The sequence below is a fragment of the Camelus bactrianus genome, chromosome 27 (assembly GCF_048773025.1).
Source record: "Camelus bactrianus isolate YW-2024 breed Bactrian camel chromosome 27, ASM4877302v1, whole genome shotgun sequence".
Lineage (NCBI taxonomy): Eukaryota > Metazoa > Chordata > Mammalia > Artiodactyla > Camelidae > Camelus > Camelus bactrianus.
The window spans coordinates 31,741,200-31,759,223 of NC_133565.1; the positions used below are offsets into that span (position 1 = coordinate 31,741,200).

At 40.5% G+C, this 18,024-nt stretch overlaps 1 protein-coding gene across 9 annotated transcripts in view; it reads right to left on the reverse strand.

The window, feature by feature from the left end:
* The window catches only part of PEAK1 (pseudopodium enriched atypical kinase 1), a 204,727-nt gene that overhangs the window by 25,973 nt on the left and 160,730 nt on the right, over nt 1–18,024 (reverse strand). For all 9 annotated transcript variants that reach the window (XM_074354018.1, XM_074354013.1, XM_074354017.1 and 6 more), the window contains one exon: nt 5,962–6,155. In XM_074354018.1, the coding sequence (XP_074210119.1) occupies nt 5,962–6,155 (194 nt within the window). The remainder of the gene's footprint in view (nt 1–5,961; nt 6,156–18,024) is intronic.

Consider the following 18,024-nt stretch of genomic DNA (forward strand, 5'->3'; position numbering starts at 1 on the left):
ATAAGTTCTTTTGGACAAATATGTTTGACTAAACCACACTCATACTTCCTTTTCCTTTCCTTTTGTGCTTCAAACTCTATCTTTATACTTTCTCCCCACTTAAAAATGTCTTCAGACTGACAAATATGGCTTTATATCACGTTCCAAAAATCAAATGATGAAAGACGGATTAAAAGGGAATAATTTAATGACACTAACTTCAAAGAAGCAAAAAGGGTATTTGAGACTCCTCAGAAGGAAAATGATTGTTACGGGCTCTTAAAACCTACATGATTGATATAATAAATAGAAAGGAAATAAGAAAAATATTATCTCTAAAGATCAACATTTTAAAGATGATTACACAGCGAAAAAACTCAAAATAATAATTATATCACTACTTAGATCTACTGGAAGGCACTCTCATTGAAGACACAATATCACAAAAAAATCACAGCAAGTGTTTCCTTAAGACCCGACAATCATTACAATTTTAGGGTGCTGGGGATTAAAGGCACTTGATGATGCCCCATTTGGATAGGAGCAGTATGCTAATGAGCACAATTAGCTCTTTATTCCAGTAAGACTGGAATGTCACCGTTTCCTAGTCAGTGTCCCTGCCTCCAGTCATCCCGTAGGTAGCTTCCAGACTGATCTTTTAAAAATCCTGATCATGTCCCTCTATTCAAAATTCTTCAGTGGCTCTCCATTTCCTACAGGTAAAAGATACTCACTGTGATACGTGCATACCATTTATGATCTAGCCGGCTTTTCCACTCTGCCTCATCTTGCCAACTCTGCTCCTTTCACTCTGCACTGGAACTGTCTTTAATTAATTACTTGTAGTTAACTGAACATTCATTTTTCTATCAAGCTTCAGGCCTTTTATATACTCTTTTCTCTACTGGGACTGTTATCCCTTGCTTGTCAATCTGTCAAACAACTACTCTTCTTTTAAGCTTAAAACCTTGGTGACCCTCTCCTAGAGTCCTCCGGGCAGCGGCTTTCATTAAACTTTTAAATATCTGCATCACAGCAACTACACATGAGCTCCTAAGAGTCCAGCTGCCACGCCTGTCTTTCCCAAAGACCAGGAGTCCTTAAAGACAGCACTAGTACTCCCAGTGCCGAGCCTGGTTCCCGGGAGATAGCTGGTGTTCAGCAAATGAAAGTGTTAAAGCCAAAATAAGTGGAATATATTTTTCTATTTAAACTGTAATTTCAATCTTCATCCCTAATCTTTTCCCAGGGCTCATGACAAGTAATATAGATGAGAACAGAGAGGGAGAGGACAGCAGAAGAGATGACCATTACCAAACTGGGAAAGAAGCACTGGAGTTTATAAATATAGATGCCACACACTACACTGGGCACCAGCCTTGTCAAATGAGTGGGCCTCCGGCTGGCTGAGCCCAGCACTCACTGTACCGTTCCCCCGGCAGCAGGCATCATCAGCTCGGGAGGAAGAGTCCTAACCCACCTGGGCATTATTACTGGCACATGGTCCCACCACAGTTAAATGTAAGGACCAACTGGCAAACCACGGGGGGACATCAACTTCATGCCAAATGATAAAACAAAGCTGACCTTCAAGACCACTTCAGGCTCAGGCTTAGCCTCAAATAAAGAGACACACGGGCCACTTTAAAGAATGTCAGTGTTGTGGCAGCTGACAGACAACTTTTTTAAGATCTCATTAATGAGAACCTTTCCAAGAACAGAGATTATTTGTGGCTAAGTTATCTATGTAATTTGAATATTGCACTCTGACAACTAATTCCAGGATATGGGAAACTATTTTTAAATGTGAATGCAGCTAACTTAAAAGATAAGAACACAGCCCACGGTTTCTTTTTAAATAGAGATAATTGCAATTGTAGGAAGTACAACAAATGCATAAACAAATGTTCAAAGCTGTCAATCTCACTTTTTAAAAAAACATCCAGATAATTTTAAAATGTGCAATTGTTTAATCTTTGGTTCAAATAATTAACTTTGCATTGTGTGACTTAATGTCTGGCCCATAGAATTATTTGTTATTCCTCAAAAATTATTTGTTGAGTAAATAAATGAATGGTAATATGTCCTTTAGAATTTTTTTTTAAGCTGCTGTTTACGATGACATTACTCCATAATTACAAAATCAAGGCTGGCAATGTAATGACATTCCTTTAAATATATCTACTCTTTAAAGTTTAACAGACGGTCAATACATTGCCAAAGGAAGTTTTAGAGACAGAAGACTTTCAGGTGTTTTCTTTCAGTGTTTAAAGGCTGCAACCTTAAGGAGATGCTCAGGTAAGTAAGATAAGAAACGTGGACAGTTTCTCATGGGGACATGTAGAAAGCAAGCTGAGGTATGGCTTACATAATTCTTTATTTAGGAAACCCCTGATTTAAGTCCCATGTTAGGGGCAAAAAGCCAGCTGATTAATGGAACACATGAACCAGGGCTTGAAATTTTCTTATTTGAACTTTCCTCAGGAGAGCATGATTTCCCTAACCTGAATCTTACAAAGTCAATTGTTAAAGTCATTTTCAGCACATTCATTCAAACGTGTTCTTAGCACCTTCTGTGTGTTTCAGATAATGCACCAGGTTATAGGCACAAAGAAAGAGGAACGAGCCGAACTGTCCAGTGAAGGGAGGCGTGATAGATTTCTCTAAAAAGGAATGTCTAGAGTACTCAGTTACAAAGTGAGTGAAGGAGAGCTAAAGTCACCGACTAATTTCCAACAGAGTAGAAGTCATTACAAGCTCCTGATTTTAGCAGGCTGATAAAGCAGTCAGGTGTGCCACATAAAAAAATCTAGTGATATTTCTCCTAGACATTTTGAGATAGACGTAAGAAACATGGGGAAAATGTTGAAGGTCTGATTAAAAAAACCTTCTATCACTTCTTCGGGAAATCATTTTGGGTGGCAGATACTCTGCTAGACTCAGTTTGAGGTCAATTAAGGTGTTATAGATCAGAGTTTGTTCAGTGATCTCATATCACCATCACCCAGAGGAAAACCATCACTCTGTAAGGGGCAACCTTCTTAAGGAGTTGTCAAGTTGCATAAAAACCACTGATTTTTGTGCTCACAGATTCAATACAAATCCCCCAAATAACTGATCTTTTAAAGTAGTGCTGTTCAATAGAACTTTCTGTGACAACAGAAATGTTCTGCATCTGCATGCTGACTACAGTAGCTACTAGCCACATGTGGCTACTGGGCACTTGAAATATTGCAAGTGAGACTGAGGAACTGAATTTTTATTGATATTTTAATGAATTTAAATTTAAATAGCCACATGTGGCTACTGGCTACCATACTGCATAGTGTAGCTCTAAAATCTAATAATTCAATTTTACAAAAAATAAAGTTTGCTTTATTTATGTTAAGGAAAAGGGGGAAAAAATGCTGAACCTGAAGGGTTACTTGTTGCATTAGGAAAAAATAACAACAAAAAACCAAAAAATTAAAACAAAAAAAACCCTATCAGTTTGTAGAACTGATGGAGTCAGCCCTATCTATTACTCAGTTATTACTTTCCTCACATAGTAAAACCTTTCCAAAGAAGCAACTGACCATGTAGCAAACCCTATGGAGTCAAGTACAGCCACTTAAGCACTTAAGAATAGCTAGGCAACATTTTACGAGCATCACGTATTTTTAAAAGTAAAGCAAGAGGGAAACAGAAGGAAATATTTCTAGGGGAATAGAAGGAAAGATATTTTCCTGATGGAGCATTATGACTTTGTATTTTTGTACTCTAATCATAATCTTTTTAAAAATAGTCTTAAATTTTGTGTCTCAAAGTAGATGACTTAAAAAAAAAAAAAGAGAGGGAGCCATAGTCCAGTATTTTAGAAGAATTTAGTGGTTACAATCACTGTAGTCCAGTAATATAGACCAACTGGGTTCCCCAATCTTGGTTTAGTCCTTACTGGTTCTGTGACTTTGGCCAAGGCACTCTGACTTACTTTCCTCATCTGAAAAATGGGGATAATAATTCCTAAGGTTGTTGTAAAGATTAAATGAGTTAATATATGTAAGGCAGTTGGCATATTCATGAAAGTAATGCTCTATTTTTTCTAACGATCTATATAACTGAAAAGACGATAAGAAAAAATAGTTAACTTTAACTGTTAGCTAATGGATATTTCTAAAGAAAAGATGCCATAAGATAACACATGATCAGTAACCATTAGTATATATGTTACTGAGGACGTTATGAAAAATTTTGGTGCAGTGAAAATGTCTGAAATATAATTCTTGATATATTATGCTGTCTGAGGACATACAGTAAATAAAAAATAAAATTGTCATCTTATACCTCATAAAATGTAAAAGAATGGGAAAAGTTCAATAAGCTGCTTGACTATAAAATCTATCCCAAGTGGAAAATGGTACCCAAGGTGGTTGCTTGGTTACGCTGCAAAAGTAGACTCTCCTCCACTCATACATCATTAAAAGCCTTCTAGAACTCAGAATGGAAGTTTTTTTCCTTATGAATGCATTTTCACCTGCATGTGGGTTGTTATAATTGAGTTTCCCTAAAATGGCATCTTAAAGTATTTCTCCTATCGTTTTACCTAATCTTTTGGTCTTCTTAAGGACACCTTTATTTCCAAGTACACTAGCTGATCTTAGAATGATTTTTCCTTACAATAACCTGATGGACAAAAAAAAAAAAAAAATACAAAAAAAGGGGCTGAGAAACTAGGCAGAAGAATGCTTTGATAGTACATGCCACTGGCTGCCAGACAGGTGTGAGTTGGCCAGTGGTCCATAAGCATCTTACTAGTGCTGTGCATGTAGCAGTCCAGCGCATGCTACTCATCTCTCTCCTGACTTCATGGGAGAACAGCACCAAGAAATGGTCCAGCCCAAAGCTTTGTTTTTCAGAAGGGAGGAAACACTCAAGGGAGAGAGACAGATCAGAGTCATTGGGCACTCAAGGAAGAAGAGTAAAGATGGTTACAAAATTGAAGAATCTTTGCACTGACAGGTACATTAGAGATGATTTAGTTCAACCCTCTATGTGGTGCAGGATTCTCCTTCACAGCATCTCTGAGAGATGGTCCCTCAGGCTTTGCCTAAACACCAACAATAACTGGGACCTTATCTCCTCGAGCCCATGAGCTCCAAGCCAGAAACCTGGGATATATTATGGATTCTTTACATTATTCACATTCAATGAATCACTGAGGTATTTTACCTCTCAAATATCTCTTAAATCTGTCCACTGTTCCCTTTCCCATTATCTTAGTTGAGGCCTTTCTTTCTTGTCCTTTTACGTGGTCCTGGAATAGTATTCAAACACCAGATTTCCTGCTACCAGATAATTTCCGCTAATCCATGCTCGCATGCGGCCTTGCAGTGGACATTCTAAAATACAAATCTAATCATGTCATTCCTTTGATGGTTCACTATCACAAACAGCAAAAAAAAATCTAAGGTTTAACCTGAAATGCACGATCCTGTCTAACTCTCCAGTGCACACTTCAGCAAGACTAAACGGTTGTGGAATCCACATTTTGTATCTCCACGCTTTTTGCTCATGTCATTGCCTCTGGTTAAAATACTCTTCTTTTCCTCCATCAACCAGGTAAATCAATTCAGGAATTATCTCCAGGGAGGCATCTTTTGATACCCTCCCCTACATAATATAAAAAATATTCCACGTGTATTCTCCACCACTGCACTTATCATATTATACTGAAGTCATTAACAAGCTCATCTCTTTCCCTCCAGGAGAGTCCCTCAAGGCAGGGACCATGTCAGACTCTCAGCACATGGCACAGGACTCATGGTAACAGTTGTTTTAACACATGCCTCGTATGTATTAAACACAAGACTTTTCTGAATGTGAGTTATAATCTATAACTCCAGTAGTCCAACTTTTGCACAGCAGAGTAATAAAAACCATCTCTCCAAGGAAATACAGCATTCGGCAAAGTTTAAATACTACTTATATGACACTTGCACTTACCTAAGTTGCTGTATGTAGCACTACAGGGATTCAGGTCCAGAGGATCTGAAATGTCTTCTTTTTCCTCTGCCCTTTCCAGTTCAGGTAGAGGCAATGCTGGTGTGACTGACGTGCAGGCCCCGCCATCCTGCTTCACAACAACAGTTTTTGGATCCCGAGGAGAAAAATCCTCTGTCACTTCATGGGTCACATGACTGCAACAGATCAGACCACTGTCACACTGGCGTTCGAAGGTCTTTGCTAAAATGTAGATTTATGAAGGTGTGTAATTGCCATAAACGTAAGAAAGTGGCCCTACAGTCACAGCAGTGGGTCACAAGCCCCAGCATCCGTGCCTGAATACAAGGCGGTCCTTCCCGCAGGCAGATGCTTCTATCGACCTTGATTCATACACACTGAGAATCCAGTCTGGTAGAAGGGATATAACGGGCTCAAGGGGAAATTAGAGAATAATACAAAAGGAGGTGGTGAGAGTGGTGGTAGAGGGGGCTGAATGCTGAACTAGGTAAAGACAAATATGCTCAAGTGTTTGAGAAAGCCATTAGCACATCTACTATATTTACCATATAATAGTACAGTCATCCCTTGGTACGCTCAGGGGACTGGTTCCAAGACCTCCCCCCAGATACTAAAATCCACAGATGCTCAAGTCCCTTATATAAACTGGCCATAGTATTTGCATAGAACCTACACACATCCTCCCATATACTTAAATCATCTCTAGATTACTTATAATACCCAATACAATGTAAATGCTATGTAAGTAGTTGTAAATATAATGTGAATGTTATATAAACAGTTGACTGGGCAAAGCAAATTCAATTTTTGCTTTTTGGAACTTTCTGGAATTTTTTCCCCTAATATTTTCAATCTGTGGTTGGTTGAAACCACGGATGTGGAACTTGTGACTAAGAAGGGCAGACTGTACTATAGAACTATAGTAAATATGAAATACTTTATAGTATTTATTTAGTACATAGTATTTACTACACACTAAAGTATTTATGAAAGTATTTAGTAAAGAATTGGGAATAAAGTTGAGATTTAAATAAGGAAGTCAAGCAATTATTTTGAGGCCAGGAGGCTTGTTGCCACATTGAAGCATTAACCTTTGCCTGTATGCATGCAGCAGGCAAAGCAAATGGAAGAGAAAGTTCCGTACCCTAGTTAATCTTATCTATTAAAGAGAATCTGAAGCATCCCATAGGCCGCACACCAGAGAATGGTCACCCATCATGCTTTGTGTTTCCTAATCCTATTTTGCTGCTACTCCCTCATTTGCTTCTAGCTGTCTCTCCCAATCTTCCCCATACCCCACCCTGCCTGAACTGTCAATTCTGTTGCTATAAAGTACAAGGAGATGGAACAGTTATTAAATGTTGGTGGAGAAAATTGGCCTAGTTAGAAAATCTCATTGGGCTGGTCAATGAAATAAATTCAAAATCAGGCACCTTTAATGGTTTCTGGGTCTACTAAAAGTATTCCTAGACTGTTACACACTCACTAGCTTTTCTTCTTGCATTTTTTGGGTTTTTTTTTTTAATGGACAAAAGAAAGAAGGAAAGGAAGCATCTTATATACTGTTATATGTTATTTCTGGATTTTCAAATGGCAGTGAGTCATTTACAAGTTTCTTTAAAAGAAGTGCTTTGTTTGATCATGTGTCATCAGAACATATATCACCTGTGGATTTGAGGGAGTAGATCCGAAGGAGGAGTACTTTCTTATCAATCTTTCATTATGGAAATTATGCTTGTGCCTGAACAGAAAAATAAGCCTTGAAGTCTGCTGGATACACAACTTCAAAAATACTTTCAATGGTGGCAGAGCCAGAGGTCTCTCTATTGGGAGACGGCAATGAGCTGGAGGTACCACTCTGGGCTTTGGCTCTTGCAGATAGGGGAAGGTGAAAAAGAATCACTCCATTAGCAGTCAACAGGGTGGTTTATGTAAAAGGAAGCGTCACACAGTTAAGCATGCTGCCTCTTCTTAATGGACTGCTAAGGTTATTAACCCAAAACAGTGCTAGTTTATCCTACCATGGAGCATCATAAAATCAAGGTAACAAGGGGGCTCTACTTCCATGCATTAGCGAAGACAAGCAAAGTGACACTGCTGAGACAATCTCAGATACCACTGAGTGTCAAGACTATAGGTCACTGAGTAGTTATCAACATGCTTCAGAAGAGGGAAAATGATCTTTGCTGGGCAAAAGTTAATATGAGCCATTTTTATTTCAAAGCAATAAATATAAACTGATTAAACAATATCAGCCCCCTTTGAGAGGGAAAATATTAAACCTCCAGACACTCTCTTCTTATCCTAGAGTCAACTTGAGAGGTTTCTAAGAAGGTGTTTTTAGGCTCCTAATCTCTGCAGCCTTGCTCTTGCCTTTCCGCTTTCCTCCCCCAATCACATCGTTATTAATAAAAGGAAGCTCTCTTTTCCATTTGTCACAAAGGACTGGTGAAGGCTGGTTCAGAAACCATGACTTTGCCCTTGCGTGTCTCATTTCCTCCCGGGGAATGGGCTGTTTACATTGAGCCCTACTGTGAAAACTATAAGGAACAGCTGCTGCTCTTAACCCGTGAGGAGTTCCCTGGGCCTGTTCCCACGTATGTGTAACATAGCTCTGTACTCTTAAGGGGTTCTCAAAATAAAATATGGATGCTAAAAAGCAAGAAGTATCAAAGACTCACCCACTGTACTCACTCACACAATTCCCCATTAAGGGAAATTCTACAGGGCCTTCTTCAGTCTGTTAATCATGTTCTGAAGCTCTGATGAACCATAGCTCCCACTGAGTTTCTGGAGGACTACAAGTTGGGCAAGATATAAGAGGCTCAAATTCTGCACCTTAATATAACCCACTGCACCTTGACCTTTACCTTAGGGGTTTGGTCTGGGAAATGTGCCAAATAACCTTTGGGGAACTAAGCAAAGTGAAAGCTAGTTTTATTAACTCTTTGAAGACCAAGGCAGCACAACCTGTATTCTATATAAAGGTCAGTTTTCATAAGCACATTTTAAATGAGTGCACTGGTATATTAAATCGCTAATTAAAACAACTGTCAACTGTAAAGAACTATGCGAAGAGAACTGATGAAAGTAAAATCACACGAATTCACAAATGAATGCTGAGACGTTTAATCTGCATTTACAGTGACAGCAGTGTCTAAAAGTTAGAATTTTTAAAAATGCATCAATGATACGTCATCACTTGCTGCTTGAGGGAAGAATAACTCTTTGTATGATTAAAATGGTAAGAGAGAGAGAAGGGGAAAGAGAGAGGTTCTGAGAGTTCAAGCCTAGATATGGTAACATGCTGTGACTAAAAAATGAAAAAGACCTGAGAACTGCATCAGAGAAGGTGACTCCGTCACTACGTACAAACTGTCCAGCAGGAAAGGAGGTAAAATCTTACAAATAACTTATTTTAGGCATATTAATTTCTTAAGGGAATATAATTTTTAACCACCGATTTTTGTGTGTGTTTCATATTCAGATATAAAATCAGAAAACCCTCCCAAATAGTAAAATGACACTTTTCAAATACAGGTTTTATCTCCTAACAAAGTGGTTCACCACCAACATTTCACTGGGAAATGTTTAATCTAATGGAGAAAACACCAAAATGGGAATCAGAGAATCTGGATTCCATTTCCCTATTTTCTCTCATGTACAAACTAGATGACAACATTAGGAGGGAGACAGCGGAGAAAGTGAAAATTTCCCCCATGTCATCCATGAGACGGATGGCAAAAAAATTCTTTAAAGTGAAATTAAAAGAAACCTACTAGAATTTCTACTACATTGTATCTTAGTATATGCCTTGAAGTAGCAGCAAGTAATGATGAGGGTCACTAGATTTTCTTCAGGGGAAGTACAGTTGGAATTTATTACTATAAAACAGAACTGTTAACTGATTAATGGCCCACAAAGAGGCTTTCCTATTTTTGCTGTTTAAATTCATGCTGGAACAGTCCCTAGCGTCTGCAATTACTATGGCATTGACATCCAGGTCCCTGATTGTCAGGCTAGGTCGGACCCTGACTTTGCCTGCTCTTTTCCTGGACCCTCAGCACTCATTCTGCTTTCATAATGGAAGATAACACACGTTTGCCTGAATCTCAAACTCTTCGACCAACTTTTTATTAATGATCAGTTTTTAATTGAGATTTGATCATGTCTGACCTGCCACTTAAAAAAATCATGTCACCACCTCCAGGACAAAGACACATCTCACTTTCTGAACATGGGGAATGAACTTAAGGTATTCAGAGGGAACAGTAACACTGTTACAGATTTGTCTGTTATACAGATGAATCCCTCGGTGAGGTTATGTCTCATCAGTCTGCAATACTCATACATAATTCAAAGATGCAGAAGCAATCTCCAGCGGGAAGCTCACTTGGCTTATCCAGGTGGTAGGATTAATCATCACACCATCAAATGAAATAATCCTCCTTTTTTTCCTGGCAAATTCATTCAGGACAGATTTTTGCAGAAATTCTGTTAATATCTGAATATACTTTTAAAAAAGGCAAATCAAATGCTACATTAGAACAGATTAAAGGACTTTATGTATCTAAGTATTTCCACAATTTCAGTTTAACTTTATCTTCAAATTCAACCACTTTCATTCAGCTTCAGAAGGAACAGTAAATGAAATCAGGCTTCTATAGAGACCATCTGCCTCTTGGGGCAAATGGTACCCTACATTCCCATTTGCCAGTTCTCTTCATCCTAAACTCCCATTTGCCAGCTCTCTTTAGCAGCTGCATTTGTCTTTAGTTGCCCAAGACAGCCAAGAAGCAAACATGTGATTTTTTAAAACTTCCTTTTACCCCTAAAAATCTAATCAAAGCACATCAGAAACACATTTCATGGATTTATTACTGGTTTCCAAAGCTGCTTATTTCTGGAGTTGCTGGGGAGGATGAACCTTCGCAGAAATGGGATGTGAATCAACACATGAGGAGGAAAGTTCAAAGTTATCAAATTCCACACCGTTTATCTACTGAAAGGGGGAAAAACTCCATTTCTCTCTGCCTCTCTACCTGTAGGACCCCCCACTAATATGACATTTCTTAATCCTATCTTAGTTTCCAGGTCATCAACATGATTTTGCTACATTTTCCAATCACTGGCATTCTCAGGTAGAAAAGTGTTGTGTCCATAGATCACTATCTTAGTGTCTCCAATTTTCCACTAAGCCTTCAGTAGTCTTTCACTGAAAACTTCAAACTTCTTATCCTGAACTGAGATTAACCTTTAACTGAGATCTGATGAGTTCTTGCTAATATGTCTAACATAGACTGGTCAAACAAAGGCAGTTCTTCCTGGTGTGAGAGTGGCGAGGATTGAGGATGGGGAAGACTGGCAGCCATGTGCAAGGTCTTGAATAGACTCTAATTTCCAGACACTGCACAGTTTCACCCTTTTTTTCTTTTAAACAAATGTGAATAGCAAATTTAAAATGTCTTCCAGGTACCAGACCGCAAGACAGTAAAGTAGATAAAAACACAGGCCACTGTAAATCACTGTCACCTTCATAATACTAAGAAAAATTACAGTTTTAACATCCTATGAAATACAAAGTCAGAATGGCACCTGTAGGGGAAAGGCTATAGCTCAAGTGGTAGAGCACATGCTTAGCATAAACAAGGTCCTGGGTTCAATCCCCAGTACCTCCTCTAGAAATAAAAAAATAAGTAAATGTAATTATCGACCCCCCAAAAAGAATGTCATTTGTGCAAATGAATAGAAAAGATAAATTAATTTTGGAAAAGAGCAATAAAATAAGGCTGCCCTTCTTAATAACAGAGGGGTGGAGAGAGATTCTCAGCATCATCATTTCGCCTCTGCTCCCTTCTACAGAATGGGTCAGATGTTGATGTTTCTTTCCTGGAAAGAGCAAGTATTAAAGAAAGTAAGCACAGGCCTCTCCAACAGAACCGTGGCAGGGAAGATATGGAACAGTCGTTTTTCGGGTCCTGGACTATTTCCACTTGCCCAGAAGCATTGGAAAAGCAAGTCATTGCATCTTTTCCCATTTCCTCTATCTGCCTCAGCTGCTCGGCTGCCCTCTGAGTCAGCGGAGCGAGGTGACTACGTACACTACACTCTCCAAAAGCACAGTGTGCCACCGAGGGAACAGGAACTAACACGACCCAGAACCTACTCCTGCTCCCCGCTGCCCAGGCTGCGCACTTTTCCTTTTAATTCACAAAAACACCTCAAGAGGTGGAGGCAATTACTGAAAGTGAAATGAACTGCCCAAGGTCATACGTGTACTTAGGTGACAGAGTCAGGATGTGAACTCAGCACCCCGCTACCCAACCTCTGTGTTCTTTCTGCCCCGCTGGTGCTGTCAGGCAAGCTTGGCGTCTTGTAAAAGATTCAACAATAAATGCTGACTATGAAGCCAAAGTAAAAGTGCTTTGAAAAAGTTATTATTGAAATGTGCGGTATTAATGATTACAGATGTGTTCTACTTTTGAAAAACTCTAAACAAAGTCATTATTTATACTGGAAAAGGATTCTTTAAATGGGAACTGCTCTTGTATAGAAAGACTGTATTTGTAGGTATCTGGCTTCCTAATAATAATCGCCACCAGCACTACCTCCACACCTGCTGAAAGCTAGTCACTGAGCTTAAATAATACTCCAAGTAAAGGTTGTTATTCCCATAACAGCAAATAATAATAGCAGCCAAAACTTACATAGAGCTTATTATGTGCCTGTTCTAAGCTGTGTTTCTCAAAAGTGGCACCATTGGCATTTTGTACCAGGTAATTCTGTGTCGGGGAGGGCTGTCCTGTGCATTGTAGGATCGCACTAACCTCTCTTACCTCTGTCCACTAGGTGTGGGAACCACTCTCTGCTTTCCCAGTTGTGATAACCAAATAGTCTCCTGTCAAACACACCCTTTGGGCAAAATTCCTTCCTTTGCCCCCTACCCCCACTCTAATACTTAACATGAATTCTTTTAAGTCTTACAAGGTTATTATCTCTGTTATAGAAATGAGGAAATATTAGAGGCCAGAGTGGCTAAGTTATTTGCCTCAGGTAACACAGCTAGTAACTGGTAGAACCGAGATTCAAACCCAGAAGTTCAGCTCTGGGATCTGTGCTCTAAACAGATACATTATTTAGCCTCTCAGTTTGTAGATGAGGAAACTAAGAAGAAGAACGCAAGTAACGTGTCCGGATGACAGAGCTGATAACGTGCTGAGCACGGGATTCAAATCCAGGCCTGAGTGACTGCAAAGCCTACTGTTCTAATACATGGTGCCAAATGTTATTAGACTTTAAGATGCCTGAGAATTACCTTGTTAGAGATGCAAGATTTGCGGCTCCCACCCCCAGGGACTGAGTTTACAGCTCTGGGGTATCACCCAGGAACCCGCATTTACACAAACACCCCAGGGTAATGATTCTGATGCAGTTAGTCCTAGGCCCACGTTCTGAGAGATTAATTTTTACTGCCTCCATCCTCACAGGGAGAACAGGGAAATTAAGCACGAAAGGAGTAAAGCAGAAGAAATGAGTAGGAAATTTTTAAGTAAAGGAGCATCACTGCTCAGAAGTGACAGAGCTGAAGAGGTGAGATAAAGCAACGTAAGTGGCCACAGATGAGAGATTCGTAACAAGTTATTAAAAAAGGGAGGGAGTGCTTTGGGGCCAATCCTTACCTTCCGAGCTTTATTCTTAGAATACAATTATACAACTTGTGAAACGTTAGAAAAAGAGGATTTGGCCTAGTATGACATTTATGATTTTTATTAGAAGGCCTGGCTGGGCGAAGACCGCTCTGAAAATAGGAGATGGCACCAGTGACACCAGCAATGAGTCACGCCTGCCAACGTGCAGCACTGTCTCAGTTCTCTGTTATCAACAGAGGACAGGGGTGACACAAAAGGCGGGCCCCTATGACTGGAAGAGCTGCTCCGAGATGGACCACGGCACCTGCGCCGTCTACCCGCCCCGCCAGGGGACTCTTCTTAAAACCCTGTGTTCTGCTGCTCCTCCACAGACACCATCCGTAGATCCCCGTGAACTGTCGAGGTCAGGTCCAGACTGCCTGCAGGACTTCAGGGCCCTTTCCCATGAGGCTGCAGCATGTGTTTTCATCTTTACTCCAAACTTTCTGAGACAACAACCTTCAGTTCCCGGCAATGTATGTACATCATAACTCCCTGTCCCTTGGACACACCACGTTCCACAGCTCTACTGAACGTACTTCCCTTTCCTATAGTTGCCTCCCTGCTTTCCATCTATTTCAAACTCAGCCAGTCATTAAAGACTATTCAGGGGTGGAGGGTACAGCTCAAGTGATAATAGCGCATGCTTAGCATGCACGAGGTCCTGGGTTCAACCCTCAGTACCTCCTCTAAAAATAAATAAATAAACCTAATTACCTCCCCCCTCAACAACAACAAAAAATAAAATTAAAAAAAATTTTTAAATGGGCAAAAAATTAAAAAATAGACTATTCAAGTCTCACATTAGCCATGATGTCTCACTGTCCACAGGGACCCTTCCTTCTCTGCATATCCACGGCAGACGTTATGGACTGAATGTTCGTATCTCCCAAAATTCACATGTGGAAAGCCTAGCTCCCAGGGTGGTTGCAGCTGGAGATGGGGCCTCTAAGGAAGTAATATTTAGTGAGGTCATAAGGCTGGGGCCCTGTCAGACAGGATTTTTGTCCTTCTGAGGGAAGGCACCAGAGACCTCTCTCTGCACACATCACAGAGGAAGGTGAGGACATAATGAGAAGGTGGCTATCAAGTCAGGAAGAGTCCACACCAGAAAACAAACAGCTGGTACCTTGATCTTGGACTTCCGGCCCCCAGCACTGTGAGAAAATACATTTCTGTCCTTTAAGCCACCCAGTCTGTGTCATTTTGCTGTGGCAGCCCAAGCTAAGATAGCAGGGGCTGAGGGTCAGAGAAAGCACGCAGTGAACGGGTACTGAATAAATCAGATCAGGTGGGATCTGGGCAGCGAGGCACTGGGGAACATCACCAGGATCTTTATCCACGTTCCTCCCAGCAAAATTTCTGCCTGTATCACAGTGGAGAATGGGATTGTGACAGGTTCCAATGTGGAGCCTCCAAAGGGGTGTGTGTGGGGAACTCCCTCCCCCACTAGGAAGTCAGAGGAACAGGACATCTTCCCTGATGCAGAGCGGAGCTTCATCCACGTGCCCGCCGCACAGAAAGGCCAACAGCTGACTCTCGAGGCTGCTTCATTCCCTGATAACCAGGAGCTGGTGCGGGCACTTGATCGGTATGCACTGCTGTCATCACTCTGCTCTTTTCAGGCAAGCCTTTCTCCCTACTACTAACAAATCACCATTACAGGGGCACCATGAGGATAAACTACTCGTCTTGGAATTAAACCTTTAAATATCACCTGATGACTCTAATTAATACTCTGCGGCAGTTATGTTAAATACTCACTGACTGCGGCCTAGGGGTCTGAATAAAGGCCTGGACGTTAGAAGCTCAAATTTAATTTCAGCTCTGCCACCAATGCTACTTTCTCCATGTCTCTCATTATTCATCTATAAAATGGGTGTAGTGACATATACAGGAGTGTGTATTAACTAGGAAATTCACATAAAGTGCTTTGAGGAGAGTGAACAATTATGCCAGTGTTGAGTTACTTTAAGACTGCTTGACAGGTCAGTGAATCAGCACACTTCCCTCTGGCCTGCAGTGGTCACAGACATGCCTCCTTGCACTTAGGCTGCCTTTATGGTAGATGCCAACAGACTGAATAACTGCCACCAAGAGTGCAACAGAAGTTATTTGGAAGCTGAACGTCTCTAAAGTCAGAGTCTGGGTCTGCGGTCTACTTGCAGAATGGCCCTGGGATTGTCAATGAACCTCTCTGTTTCTCAATTGCCTATAAAATGGGAAGGATGCACAGTCAGAGATGTTGGGACAAGTGTGACAACGTGAGTGAAAATGTAGGAATTATATAACAAGACACTGGCATTTAACTTCAGATTCATTACATGAACAAGGAAACAAAACTGACCCAGTAAGTAGGGGAATTCTCAGTTTGATTCCTCATTTTGGAGTACATTCATTATGAGACTCTAAGCAAGTCAGTTTACTTCTCTGGATTTTTAATCACTTCCCCAAAAGGAAAAGAACATAAAGCTGTCCGAAGAACACACTGTAACCATTCTGCATCATTCTGTGACAACGATAAAGTGCGATATTTATCAGTTTTCTCTAAAACAAGATTATTTAAAAATTCAACAGTAAGGACTTTATGAACTCATCTATATTTTAGGAACAATATTTCAGGAAACATAGATGTGACTTTATAAATGCTGACAGACCAGAAGTTTCTTTAGAGCAAAGAACATGTGATCAGAAGAGCGAGCAGTTACTTCCAGTTCTATTTCCAATTTTTTTTTCTTTATGAGAAATAAGAATTTGATCTTCAAGGCTAGTTTGTTCCTAAGCTTGAAAAGGACTTTGACAGGTTCTCTTAGCAAAGAGTAGAGATAATGCAAATTAAGATAAAACTGGAGTACACCTAACATAACATTGTAATTCAACTATACTTCAATTAAAAAAAGAAAAGCGCTCTTAAAAAATAAGATTGTATATACAAAAAAGAAAGATATAACTGGAGCATAAGCATTAAGAAATTCAAGCTTCTAGCTGAATTTTCCTGAGAAGGACATCACCTTTCACCGCAATCTACGAGGTGCTTGGACTTTTTCCCGTACTACCTGTGCGCGCACACATGTATATAAAGAGACTCAGACTCCGGTTACCTTAGTGAGTAGCAAACCTGTCTAGTGACCAGAATGTCTACAGATCACAGACAAATCAGATATAATAGCTCAGTCCAGGGGTCAGCAAACTTTTCTGTGAAGGGTCAGATAGTAAATATTTTAGCCTTCACAGGCCATATGGTGTCTGCTGCAACCACTCAGAACCCTGCTGTTCTAACGCAAAAGCAGCTGTAGGCAACCTGTGAAAAAAATGAGTGACTGTTTTCCAATAAAACTTCATTGACAGATGTAGGTGAAAGGTCACATTTGGCCCACAGGTCACAGTTTGCGAATTCCTGGTCTGTACCCCTGAATCTTAAGAGTGGATTGGAGGGGCTCCCAGGATTGACTCCTGGATTATTGAGAATATAGCTGAGTTCTGAGGACTCTAAGAAAATCAAAGAGGCCTTGGAAGGGTGTAAGAAGGCTTATACAGATGACTAGCGTTCCTAAGGGGGTAAAGGTGTGCCGAACCTAATCTCCCCGTCCAAGACAGAAGTTGGCTGAGGTTTGGACAGAATCCCAGGAGTGTGAGGCACAGCTAGATTCCTGAAATGGTCCTGGGAGTCCTGGAGAAACTGGACGTGCGTGGTATCCAGGGGTACATGCTAGCGGTCTCTGCTCACTAGGAACGGGACGTTCAGGGCTGGTGGAACTAGGAAGGTCAGCCTAAGGTCAAGAGGCCTGTCAGCTGCAGGAAGCTGAAGAGGGATTCGAGGAGGCGAGCTGCCTAACTGGAAGAAGGCGCGGGGCACCGACGCGGAGCAAACCAGCATTTTATTGCAGTACAAGTGGCGGGGGGGAGGGGGGGAGGGCACCCTCAGGTGTATGCACTTGTCCTTTTATTATGCCCGCGCATGTGTGTTGTTCATAATGCTTACTCATGCTACTAGCGCATGCGTACATTTACTTCTTACTTCACACACATGCAAGTTATTGTGAACTTTGACCTGGGTCCCACGACCTACTCAAGACAACCAACAAGGCCATTCAGGGAGCAAACAAAATCCTTAACTTTGGCTGAGAGTGTTACAGTTACTTTGGGGCGAGTTACAGTTATTTTCTCCATCATTAATTAATTTTCATCACTGATCAGAAAAAACAATTTAAAACTAAATTTTTAAGGACATGTATGTGATTGGCAATAGATACTGCCTACCAACTATGAAATCAATACAATTTTAGCCAAGAGTTCACCACCACAGTTTACTGAAAAGACTACTAAATGGGTATACTTTGGGTAGAAGGAAATTGAA